This window comes from Laccaria bicolor, genomic scaffold, assembly GCF_000143565.1.
Source record: "Laccaria bicolor S238N-H82 LACBIscaffold_72 genomic scaffold, whole genome shotgun sequence".
NCBI classification, from domain to species: Eukaryota; Fungi; Basidiomycota; class Agaricomycetes; order Agaricales; family Hydnangiaceae; genus Laccaria; species Laccaria bicolor.
The window spans coordinates 75,845-88,979 of NW_001889943.1; the positions used below are offsets into that span (position 1 = coordinate 75,845).

General features: G+C 45.1%; 2 protein-coding genes across 2 annotated transcripts; both read left to right on the forward strand.

The window, feature by feature from the left end:
• Positions 1–302: 302 nt before the first annotated feature.
• On the forward strand, positions 303–4,422 carry LACBIDRAFT_334914 (uncharacterized protein; the record flags this gene model as incomplete). Its single annotated transcript, XM_001889741.1, has 15 exons — positions 303–606; positions 794–851; positions 1,116–1,162; positions 1,317–1,327; positions 1,828–1,978; positions 2,033–2,116; positions 2,168–2,230; positions 2,397–2,428; positions 2,505–2,720; positions 2,777–3,163; positions 3,221–3,484; positions 3,535–3,666; positions 3,727–4,264; positions 4,307–4,323; positions 4,372–4,422. The coding sequence occupies 15 exons, from the start codon at positions 303–305 to the stop codon at positions 4,420–4,422; spliced, it is 2,355 nt and encodes a 784-aa protein (XP_001889776.1).
• Positions 4,423–7,964: 3,542 nt separating this feature from the next.
• Positions 7,965–11,987, forward strand: LACBIDRAFT_334915 (uncharacterized protein; the record flags this gene model as incomplete). The annotated part of the gene is made up of 15 exons (XM_001889742.1): positions 7,965–8,111; positions 8,170–8,337; positions 8,452–8,517; positions 8,672–9,110; positions 9,173–9,220; positions 9,286–9,359; positions 9,415–9,610; positions 9,670–10,069; positions 10,356–10,418; positions 10,538–10,769; positions 10,833–11,075; positions 11,132–11,269; positions 11,329–11,412; positions 11,474–11,660; positions 11,731–11,987. The coding sequence occupies 15 exons, from the start codon at positions 7,965–7,967 to the stop codon at positions 11,985–11,987; spliced, it is 2,742 nt and encodes a 913-aa protein (XP_001889777.1).
• Between the last annotated feature and the right edge of the window lie 1,148 nt (positions 11,988–13,135).

The following is a 13,135-nucleotide window of genomic DNA, read 5'->3' on the forward strand; positions in this document are numbered from 1 at the left end:
GTGATTGTGAGGATGTGTTTGACCTTGATCTTGATTGGGAGGTCGAGGAGCGTTTGGACTTGGGGTTTGGGAGATGTTGGGGAAGTAAGGTACCCCTTCAAGAGTTCAAACGTACACTGCTCTTCTGTCACGACCCATTGCACCATTCCGTCCGGTCTCCTTTCTGACTGGTATCCTCGTCATTACTTTACGAAAAGTAGTGCCTACGTCTATATACTACCCTATACACGATCACCCCCTTCGACAGAACTGCTCCTCGTAGTTCGGGCTGTTATGGCCCTCCTCCATTCGCACTCTCTGAAATGTACACGGTGATGTTTATCCTCTGCGCACTGGGCGTTTTGCTGCCTGTCGCCGCTAAGAGCTTGGTTAGTCTGATGGGTAATCACGACGAACGATATACAAGTACCTCTCACATCGATGTTGGCTCATCAGCTCCGGCAGACGTCGGACAGCATTCTCGCAAGTATGACGTTGATGCTTTGGAGGAAAGGCCCGACTGCCATGTCATCAAGCTTATGAAACGCAACCCGTTAGCTTGTCATCGAGAAATCGGAGGCAAAGAACAGCACGTCTCTACACAATCAGAACTTGAAGTTTCGAAGGGTAAGACGAAGGCATCTCGTTCACAGTGAGAGTGAAGGCCTCGACATTGATTAGACGGCGCGAGAGGTTTGCAAGATCATGGAAAAATTGAATACGTTGGATCTTGTTGTTGAAGTGAACGATTGGCGACGCTGTGTCGGCCTAGAATGTGTGTTGAACATGCAACATGTGCTGATCGATACGACAGTGTCAATGCAGAGCATGGGCGGGCTGGAGATTCAGTGGGCTAGTAAACCGCCCTCGACGTCGGTTCTGGAGGTACAAATGTCGTAGTAGAAACATGGGGATTAAACTATCCAGAAACCCTGGTTTCCCCTGAACAACCCAGGGTTTCCAAAGTGCTTGCGTAGAAACCTTGTTTCCACAAGAAGCGTGTCGGAGATTTCTTTAGCCGGTCACAACCGGCTCGCATTATGACTGAGTTTCAACACTAGAGTTTGACATTGTTCCAATGTCAACAAAAACCTTGCTTGTATTTCATGCAAAATAAATAATAATAATCACTGTAGCGCCCCTGCGGGCGCTTTGAAGCCCACTATGGCGATTAAAAATGAGAGTAAGTTTGTGATCTTTTATTGGCTGCTTGTCGCCGAACCACTTACGCGGTTCGCTCCTCGCAGCCAATGAAAGTGGATGGGTCTGAAGCTTGTATTTACAAAAAAAGTGTGACCCACTACTTACGTAGCAGGCATCTATCATCTTTTGGTCAGTATTGTTACTAGTAAGTAGTATTGTATAAGTTGAAGAATTTGAGCAGATTTGTTGAAGACAATAGATTGAGTAAGTATCACAGAAATCTCTCAGCAACTGGGGATGGCAAATTTGCGCCGTTAGGTTTGGCGGCAGTCTAGAGCGGTCTCTAACGTTTCGGCTGAAATAAAAGTGATATATGATCTTGGGGGCCAGTACGACGGATTGGCTTGGTTGTGTTTGGCAGCCAGTCTAGAGCGGTCTCTAACGCTTCGGCTGAAATAAAAGCGATATATGACCTTGGGGGACAGTACGACGGCTTACATAATTATGACCGTGGAAATAGACCTTGACAAGCAAGGTAACTGGTTTGAACCTGAGTTGCAATAGATTGCCATCGGATCGAGGCGTTGAAAGGGTCCTAGTTTGGTTATAACTGAGAATTGATGGACCGGATCAGTTACAATGTGATTGTATCGGGAATTGTATCCGCGTAATGATGGATCATTGACTCGGACGTCTTGTTGATAGCGACCTGATTACCTCCCATTTGCTCCCATTCCTCTCTCCCAACCTCACGGCGTGTCTGTGGAGCATTTACGTTGTGAATGTCTCGCTCTCGTCATCTTATCTGGCCAAATGGAAACACAAAAGCAAGCCAAGGCAACAGAAAAGGTTCTATGTGAGTTCTGTGGGCATGGGTTCAGCCCCTACGGAATCAGATCGCACATAAAAGCTTGTCAGAAACGGCGGGAAAACGAAAGGGTAGATCAACAAGATGTTGGGAAGGAGCTGAGGGACAGTAAAGCCAAAGAAGAAGGTGCGTGATTGTTTACAGTCCCTAACTCTATTTTGATATTTGATTCCACAGCGGAATTGCTGGCACTTGATCGGCGCACGCTCGCAAAGGCCATGGCGGCACCAAAACATCTTAGTATGTGTGGTTTAGATGTTTTCTGCCTATAATACGCTAATGAGATATGTCACAAGATCTTTTGAGACGAGAACTTACAAGTTCAGCCATGATTACTCAAAATATATTCAGATTCTTGCCAGTGTTCAATTACTTAAAGATGATCAGGGAGTATTGGCATTTTCAGGGATGAGTGAGATTGCAAGCACTGTGCATTATGTATGTTACCGTCGACCCCATCACAATGTGGCCAGGGTTTTTACATGTGGATTTGTTGTGTAATAAAAACACCAAGAGCAAGGTCAGAGTTCTTCGTGGAATTCCCATCATGCCGCGTCATTTTCAACCTCCCAGTGGCCTTGACACCATTTACAGCGACGAGGGCGAAGAGTTTGCCGGGTTTGATGACATCACGGGAACCACCTCAAATGATGACGACGTTGATGGAGCAACTGCTGCCATTGAGATTCCAGCAGTTGGGGAACATCCGACCTATGAGGACTACGAGGATGTAAGTTATTCATACTTACTTAGACTTTGAGAACCTGGGCACTAACATGAATTTAGGCTTTGAAGGCTGCACAGCTTCAATTGGGGAGCCTTACAAAGCTTGTCAAAGAGCAGGCTGCGACCATCGCCGCGCTCAAGGCCCAGCAACCTAAACGCAGCAGGAAGCAACCCAGTGGACAAAGCGACCTTCCCAAAAGCATCGAGGACCACCGTGAAATGATCAGCCATCTTGGACGTCGATTCGCGCTCATGAATAACCCCTTCTTCCCAATGAAGTTGGAAGGCCACCTCGTGGCATCGACACGGCCAAATGTAGCATCAAGCGATTCCGAACGCTACCGATCTGATGTTGCAATGCATGCATGTCTTTTAGCAGAGGTGTATGAGGTTGTTCCCCCCCACCTCCATGCTGCTATGCAGGAGTATCGCCAGTTTGAACACATTGTGAGTTGTGGTTTTCCTTTTCAGTGTCATTGTAGTTTGCTGATATTCATCAATCAGTTCACGAAAGCAGGCAAGAGCTTTTTACGCACCGTGATGTCCGATCTACGGTCAAAAATTCTCCCTGTTATCTTTGGCTCAATCCCACAAATCGCATCCCGCCTCAAAGCCAACTTTGATCGCTCGGAAATCCAAGAATTCAACGCACTGTTGAAGCCAGAGTCAGACCTTGCACGCAAGAAGTATACAAAGTACGCGCCGATTCTATTCCCCAACCGTCAAACCGATATGACTATGTTGTTCATGTCGCAAGAGCTAGCATTGGTAAGCCATTGTTTAAATCTCGCGAGGGTCTTTGCTCACCATCAACTAAGGTGCTGAAGGGCCTCCTGCAAGGTGCAGCTTCCATCTCCTGGAATAAAACTTACGCCAAACCAAAGACATACGCCAAACTGGGGAAAGTGTTAACCATCACTGAAGGTGGCATTGCGACGATCGTGATTTTGGTAAACATCAATTTCAATTCAAATTCTTGGACATTAATTCAGTTTTCGGTCTTACCATAGGTTCGGGCGGCATTTTCCCCCGACACAGAGTTCGATGCAGCAGGGAAAGGTGCTCGTTCGGGCATCGACTATCAAAAGGACTTCAATTTGTACCGCGAGTTTATTCAGGCAAAGGCAGGCACACCGTACCACAAGGCATTACTCAAATTCTACAACGACATCATCTTTAAGGTGCAAATGGACAATAACACAGTGACTCCAAACAATGACGACAACAGCAGTGGCCTCAAGGAAGCATTCACCAGGCTCGCCCTCACTCCGAGCACCAGCGCCCCAGGCCAAGCCAGCCACTCTGGTGCTCACGCAGAGCGCTGCGCCACCTCGACAGTCAACAGGACAGGTTCCTCACATGAGCCTCCAAATCAACCCATGACGTCTGGACCCTCACAACCTGTCGTTCAAGAGGTCGCACGACCCGCTAATGCTAGGAAGGGGAAGAAGAAGGCACAGGCACCTCAGGCTGCCACGGAATTGGCAACGGTGGCAGCTGTAACGGAGATGGCGGCAGCAGTGCCTGCAGCAACTCGCAGGAGCCGTCGTGTTTGAGGTGCACTCATTCTTTATTATTGTTGGTATGTAGTTCGTACCTACTTTTTCGTGCGTAACGTGTTTCATCAGTATCTCGTTGGTATTTCATCTTTGCAGTGGTGTGATTCTATGCATCAAGATCTACAGTACAAGTCTAAGAAAAAGTGACGAGTACCAACAGTGAAGATATAAGGTGGTGACAATGTCGCCTGAGATGATAAAGAATAAAAGTACAATAATGAGAAACTTGTCAAGGAACTCACCAAGAAATACAATGCTTTCCTTGCCTCTGAGACCCTCATCAAGCAAATTCCTCCGTCTACTTGGTCCCGGTCTCTCAAAGGGTGCTTTTCTTTTCTCCATTTGTTTTTGGAGGGGGCGGTATGGGTGTGTTGAATAAATGGCTCATACCAATCAATATATCGCGTATCAGGAGTTTGAAATGAATGAATCGTCGTCGAGACACATCCAAGAGTGAGGCCGGCAGTTGATACCCAGTACGTTCCGAGCGATACAACCTGGATCATGAGTGGCGTCATAACACAAAGAACGCGACTACGGAGAAGAGAAACACGTACGGGTGCATTGTGTGGCCTGCTAGGCTGCTCCGAGCAACATTTAGACGTGCGGCATCTGAATGCTTAGTCCCATGTCCTACCATCATCTCATCGAGGTTATGCCTCTCCTCAACAGCTTGAGTGAACGCCTGCCCAGAATCGATTCCGTGGGGAGTGCCGAATCCTCTTCGTATTTCGGTACTTAGATTTCGATGGGGGGGATTAGTGCTCAAATCAAAGTCATCCCCAAGGTGATGAAGGTGCGTGTACGAGCCAGTTGACCAGAGTGATCTGTTGGTTTCCCATGAGTATGCGACGTCCTCACCTGTTGCAGATCGCGCTCGACTTCGGTCCGATCCAGGGGGAGAAGGCGGATGTGGGGGTCAAAGGACCGGGATTGAGCGAGGGAGGGCCTGACAATGAGGTGGAGCCTCTCAGCGAGGATGGGGACAGGGAAGAAGGAGCGAATCGTGGTGAGCGCCTGTGGTGATGCATTGGGACTGGTGGGAACCAGCGGCCACTCTGTCAAGTTGAACCAAGGGGATTGTCTATATATCGAGCAATAACCTAGTGGTTACTATGGACAATGTAGGAAAGGTTTCAAATAACACTAATCAGGTAAGTCATAAGTTCAAATCCTGGACAGCGCAATAATTACTAACTACAAATTTACTAGAAACACTACAATAACAAGAAACACTACAATAACAAGACTAATGAATTACAAAAGTGACTACAATAAGGTACTACAAAAACAAAGGTCAGCATTAATACTTTTAGTGGTCCGTTATCACGTATCGTTATCGTTGTAATCTTATCGCTGAGTTGGAACGTGGTTCCAATATTGGTTACAACTCGCATCGTAATCACAATTGTAACCAAAAACTCTTTGGTCACACTAACTTGTGACGGCAATCGAAATTGTGACGCGCACAACAAATCATGACGAATTGTGACCGAAATTAGAAAACTCCGACATGGAGCTCAGAATATTTGAAGTCCACCACATGCACATGCATAAGTTCAAGTTGGCAGCGGGGGTTGATATGCGTTGCACGGGGATGACCGTGAAAGTGCAAAACACGCAAACAAGGATCAAGCACGTCGGGAAAACCCTAAACACCTAAACACTCACACACACACACACACACACACTATCACAATCTCAGTGCACGAGTTCGAGGGCCTTTGGTATTAAGAAATACCACTTTTGTCTTCTTAGGTTTAAGTCTCAAGAGATTTCATCTCAAAACGGGTTTTTATTATAAGGTGTGGTTTAGAATAGTTCAATAGAACAAAATATGTCTTTCTGGGAACTTGGTCTCTTAAATGCAAAGTTCTTTGATCACAGTTTCTTTTATTAACACAAAACACGACTTCAATTGACTTTTATGACTCCTGTGAGTTTCTATTATGTCACTACACTCCAAAACCAAGGGTACGAGTACACTGTCTCGTCTAAATGATACTGTGTTTTTAAAACCTCTTATTCAAAAGTCTCCAAGTAAGTTGACTCCCAAGCACGCTGGCTTCGTTCACACTGTACTTTTCTGACCACGAAGAAATCTCCTTTAATTGATTACAACTGTCCACCTCCTAAATTCCTACTTGGAGTGCAACTAGCTGGTCAACGGGGGGGCGATTGCTTGCCTTTTGACCTGCCAGTGCGCTCCTTATATACTCCAGGAACCCCTATCTACGTTTTACATGTGTTTTAATGCGGGATACTTCGGTCCGAATTACAAATATGAAATTTAATGAACGTGTGGTATATTTTGTAGTCTATCTCTGTGAACACTACAGATTTTGTAGTGTCGCGTCTTTCATTTTCAAACACATCAGTGTTTGATGCGTACATGGAGTTAGCCGACGTAGCTATTCTTAGCTTGGCATGATCTCGCGTGTTTCTTTCTATGGCCCGGTTTACCGGTTTAACAGATGACATCACAAAATGATTAATGTTTCCTGATGCGTTGATGCGCATGCGTACGCGTTACCAATAGTCTTCGGCCTTCCGTCGCTTCCGAGTTTTAATTAAAATGCCTTGTCTTGGCTCGTCTTTTCATTACGGAGGTCAGGAGACACTCCGAAGGTGTTTTCAAATGTCTTTCTTAATTGTCAGGGGGTTCTTATTATATTTCATATAATAGAATGTGTCTTTTTCTCATGTTTGTACTTGTGACATTCAGACACATCAGTCTTTGATGCGTACACGGGAACTGCCGTACATGACTTTCTGAATGGCTGTGAGCCACGCTAAGTCTTCGTACATTTACTACCTAGATGTAGTTTAGTTTCAATGTTTCAGACATGCCGTTTAAGCGTCTATGTCGTCTTTTCTGTATTTCTTGTATAAGCATGAGTTTTCACAATAAATCCATTATGTGTTTCTAAACCCTTTGGTAGTAATGCAATTCTTCTCCCTGTGTTGGGTGTTTACTCTAGAACCTCTTCGTGCTCTATTTCATGGTAGGTGAATCTTAGATAGGATCCAAGTATAATGTCACGACGCGTACTGCTGCCAGTTCCAAAGCCTTGTCCTATTCAGATTCCACGCATTTGCATTTTTAGTCAACTGTGCCGGGTATGCGCATTGACTCTTTGTATCATTGCAATTGTATGTAGTGTATTTATTAGAGATGACCTTTATCGGTAAAATCGTTAAAATTGAATTTTATATGGGTGAAATGGTTTCATCCGTATCATCTCCCCCACTATAATACTGACCGTCCTCGGTCATTGCAAGATTCCCTTCTGAGGACGTCTTTCTCTGGACTTTGTCTTGTGGTTCACACATTTTTTATATTGTAGCGACGGATCACCAAGATTTTCCAGGAACGACTGACATACCACTGACATTTTCTGAAGTTGTCAATGTTCGCCACACCGACGTTTTTCCCGTTATAGCATGCATCTCACACACGTCAAGTCAAAAGCTTCCGAAATTCTATTTTTAGATGCAAGCGCCCAATAAGCTTTCTTAAGTTCTGCGATTCTCAAAGATTTGCAGGAACCGCAACAAATCGGACACAGAGTTCCTCTGGAACACAGCGACCTTTTTGTTTTTCTCGTGCTATAAAAGAGGGCCCTTTTTCGGTCATCTTTTCTTTCTCAAAGTTCCCATTCTTCCTTTTGCATCCCTCTCACTTCATCATGGCAAGCTGGCAAATCCTTTTCGATGGCTCTGTTTTCCTCTGTGCTGTCTTTTACTCGGCCCGCTTGTTGTTCGACGAGGAGGGTCTCGCTAACTGTGATGGTGAAGACATCGCCAATCTGTTGGCCATTGTTCACCCACTCATGGTACGCCGTCTCTTTTCATTCTCTCTTTTTATTTTTGTGCTAATATTCGTTCTAATAGATTCGCTACATCCGTTCCCTCGACGATGGCTCTCAGGAAACTCCTGGCGACCTTTGCGTACGTAAATTGCTTTACAATGCGTGGGCTGTCTTGAGTACCGATCACGCCAATCCGGCATGGGATGAGTGGATGCTCGAGGCACCTATTGAAGACGAATATTATTCTGAGGTAAGTTTTCCTTTTTATCTCTTCTTTTATCTAGGCTAACCTCTCTATTTCTAGGAGGATTGTCTTACTGGGGACTTCATCATTACTCCTTTGAGTAATGATGAACTTCTTCAGGTTCTTCCTGCGATTTGTGATGCGCCCGTTAGGGCAAATCCTTTCATGGCACTGTCTATGCCTATTGTTTGTTGTCACCCATTGCCGATCGCAGAACACAGTCCTTCACCTGTCCATACTCCATCGCCTATTCGCGAGGAATCTGTCCAGCCAATTTCGCCATCCTTCATAAGTTATTATCTTTCATTGTTTTCATTCGATTTCTAACATTTCTTTTTAGAAACGTCGTGTGGGTCTTCTTGACTCACCCGATTTAATTCGGTTTTCGCCCACGCCGCCCCACAGCTTTCCTGCTGCCGGACCTTCTCGTGCTCCAGGGGTGGGTTCCGTTGATGTGCCTATCCCTCTTTTCCTGTCTCCTACGCCACCTCCTGGCATTTTGCCGACATCGACACCACCTCTGGTACCATCAGCCAACACGCCAGTCATCCTCAAGGTTCCTTGTCTCAACATTCCCAAGGTCGAGATGCACACGCGTCGCAAGCGTCCCGCTAAGGCTATTGCCAAAATGAAGAACACTCTCATGCTTGCTCCAAGCGCGAAATCCAAGGCGAGTAAACGCAAGCGGAGCCCCAGTGAAGAAGGAGAGGATGGGCAATCGGACAAGTCGTTCATTGCTAATCCACCTCCTCGTAAACGTGGACGACCCCGTAAGAACTGTACGTTCTCTTTTTATTGTATTTATTCCTTTTTAAAATCTAACTTCGTGTTTTTATTGTAGCGCCGGAGGTCATCAACCCCGACTTGACGCGCGATAAGAAACACCTCTGTAAGACTTTTTCTTTTTCTCAGTTCATTCCTAGTTACTAACTGAAGACTTTTTCTTTTTCTTAGTTCCTCCTCATCAGCGGTTTATCGGAGCGTTCAACGTCCCTACCGACTTAGAGCATCTTTTCAACAAGCCTTTTGTAAGTAATTTTATTATTTCTTCTCTTTTTATTTGCTCAAGTTCTCTTTGTTCAGATGCCTGAGCCTTGTGTTCAATGCTCCATGGGCAAGAACCGAAAGGAGGAGAAATGCCAGTTTCAAGGCTGGGGTTACCCCTGCGTGCCCTGCAAAACTGCGCATTTCACTTGCTGTGAATACAGCCTCAAGCCAGTCCGTCGTGCCGAAGTCCGGAGCATTCTGGGACGTCGCCCTGCTCGCTTGGCTCCTGAACGTAAGTCTTCGAGTTTATATTTTATAGAGTTTTTCTTTCTAACTTCTTCTATTCTGTAGTTATCGTTTCTCATATCCAAGATGCTGTGTTCGATCAACAGCACATCCGCGCGAATCAAGCAATCATCGACTCCCTCATGTATCGTCAGGATACCAACATGCGCCGCACTGCCCAAGCGCTCTTCGATCTCGCCGCTATCGAAGGCAAGGAGAGCTTGGTTGGTACTATTTTTCAAACGCAGGACGACTTCGACCATTATTTCCCTTTCATCATGTCCTTCCTTGGCAACCTCAGCGCCCCTGTCGATGATTCCGAAGATGAAGATGCCACCAAGAACTCTCGCGACAATCTCGCAGAGATGGCCGTTCTGTTCGAGAAGATCTACCCTGGTCATCCTTCTGCCAAAGACTCTGACGATGACAATGAAGACAATGAAGACGAGGCTCCGGCCAACGATGGGTGAGCGGGGCCCTTTTCATATTTTTCTACATATCATTTTGGACTCAGTACGATATTTTACACGCAAACTCTCATTATATCGTATTTCTTTGCACTTCTTGTAGTTTTTATTAGGTAGACTAATAAAAGCTTGTATCTTGTTGTTTTCTACTAGTGTGAAAGAAGACTGAAGTCGCTTAAGCTGACTTAGAGACTTTTTCAACCAATTTCTAAGTTCATTCTTTAATTATAAAATCGCAAAACGTTTATTTCTTGATTTCACAAGGTACATTATATGTTATAATAGATCACTATCCTCCCCCCTACTTTTAAAATCAACTGTCCTCAGTTGTTCCGCCAAGCGTGAAGAGTGCGTCTGAAGCGACAGCAATTCTATTAATAGCACCTGTGATTATCATATGCGATACCTCCTGAAATGATGCTCAACTCCTGAATGAGCGTGTTGTCAAATTGTTCTCCATTCTATAGTCAGGGGTGTAGAACAGTGGAACTCGTTAAAAGACGGGAAAAGTCGTCAAGTATTGTAGCACAATTCACAACACTTTTACCCAGCTTAAACATGGCACCTCCTGCACCTCTCGCTTCTACTCTCGTCATCCGCGACAATATCAACGAAGCATTTAAGACCTATGCCAGCTTGAAGCCGACGTTCCAGCCTTTTGTTCTGCTCAGCATGCTTTCTAGCATCGCTGGACTCTGCGTACGCTTTTTCATGATATATACGTGAATGTCATTTTAATTCTTATGTCTTGCTTCTTGTTAGGGGACTCTTGTCACCAGTGGCGATCCCGCCATTTTCACTGATCACAACTTGTCGGAGCCTGTCTTCATTGTTCGCCAAGAGTACAATACTCTCAACGACTTGGACAAGTCCGTTACCGATCCTGTAGGCTTCAACGTCTGCTGGGACTTCTGTAAGAAGGTCCAGATCATCCGAGATGCAGGAAACGCACAGAAGCGTGGTGCTGCTGACGTCGCTGCAGCCCTTGCTGACGTTAAACCCAAGGTCTGTTATTTTTCTTTATTCTCGAGTTTCTAATTTTAAGCGTTCTTTTTGCTCAGCCTCGCCCTCGTAAAGCCGTGAAATCCAAGGCTGTCATTGATGACAAGGACGGCGACGAGATCGAGATTATTGGCAATGTCGACGTCACAATGGGTGCGTCTGACGGTCCCATTACTGCCGCTTCAGGTCCTGACGCCGTGCGTATCTCTTAATTTTCATAGGTCTTATCAAATCATTTACTCGGTCATTCGCGCAGATGAAAATCGACAACCTCTTCAACGGGGAAGTCGAAGCGAAGGTCGCTACCAAGGATAAGGGCAAAAAGCGTGCCGCAACCAAGGTAAGCCACCTGATGCATTCATTTTATTATACATAGCAAATGCTCATAAATTCATTGTCAGTTTCCATTCAAGCGCACAGAGACTGTGCGTATTCCTTACGCCGCTGTCCCTGGCATGGACACTAAACATTGTATTTACTTCAAGGCCGCCGCTATCAAGAATGGTCAGGTTGCATCGTCTAGCAACAAGCGGGCTCGGATTGATCCCTCGTCTTCCACTGACCTTGCCGACCTTCAGCGTCGTCGTGGTACGTCCTTTCAGTCTTTTTATAGAAATAACACGAAGCTAACGTCATATCTTTATCATTCTGTGCATAGGACACTCTTTGTTGCTTGATAGTTCCATCAAGGATTTTATCACCCAGCGTACCAGAGTCGTACTCGACAAACCCATGCTGGGCGAACCCACGCTGGATTATTATTGTACTACCGAGTTAGACTTGCGCAACCGCGTCATTACTGTCCTTCAGCGCATGGACTTAGAGCTTAAGCTTTTTGAAGTCATCAACGCTGAGTACGAGACTGTTGCTGACTTGCTCAAGGATTATGAGGAAATCGAGGCTTTTCTCGCTTAAGTAGGTAATTATACAGACTTAGTAGGGCACCTAGAGTCCTTATGTATTTTCATAGTACATTTAAAATCTAGATGATCTGTTCTGCGCGCATGCACCTTTATTTTCTGAAGAGTCCCATTTGCAGTTTTCATTGTCTGTTTTAACTCAGAAAGGACTTGTCGTGTTTTTAATAAACTAATCGTCATCGTCGTCTGCTTCCATTCCGCCAACGTCATCTTGAACGCTTTGGTCCAGATTTACGCCTTCGAAGTAATAGTCATTCGAATCGACGCGATCTTCAAGTCCTTCTTCGTCTAATTTGTCTAAGCTTTCCTTGTTGAGGTCTATGATTTCGTAAATATCGTTGGGAAGCACTATCTTAGTCCTTGCAAAGTAAGGAATAATTCTAAAGGCCCCAACTTTATTTTGAAACACAGCTCCATCCATTTCCGCCACAATGTACGAACCTCCCTTGGAACGCCTGATTATAATCATTGGGCCTAAATATCGTGGTTTCATTTTTCTATTCAAGGACGACTCAACGCTCGTGTTTCGGACAAGAACCAAGTCCCCTGGTTTGTAGATTCTACCAACGATTTTATTCCTATGTTCAATTTTGTACTTTGCTACTCTTTTCATTTTCTCTAATGTCACTCTTCTTCGCATATCTGCGACGTACCCTGTGTTTGGCCAACGCTCTTGCTCTATAGCCAATAAGCTCTTCTGTAGTTAAAACACGATCTGGTAATTTAACTAACCATGTAGCTTCTTGCACGTCGAGCGGAATCAGCGGATGCACACCAGTAACCATGAAAAACGGCAAGCAACCAAAACACTTTCTAACCGTGATTCTATCTGCCCATAGTACCTGCCAAAAGAACCAATACCATTTAGCAAGGTTCTGTGGTCCACAGCATTTGGCTAACATTTGTACTACATCCCAATGAGGTCTCTCAATTCTTCCGTTTGCCTTAGAATTGTACGTGGAAATCCGTATTCCCTTTATCCCGTACTTTTCTTGAAGCCATCTTACGGCTGCAAGAAATACAGCACCATTATCTGTAATAATTTCGGATAGGCAGCCCCATCTGCAAATTACTTCTTCAAATAGCCAGAGTGCTATAGTCCGAGCTGTTTCTTTCTTCAAAGGTCTTCCTTCCATATAACTG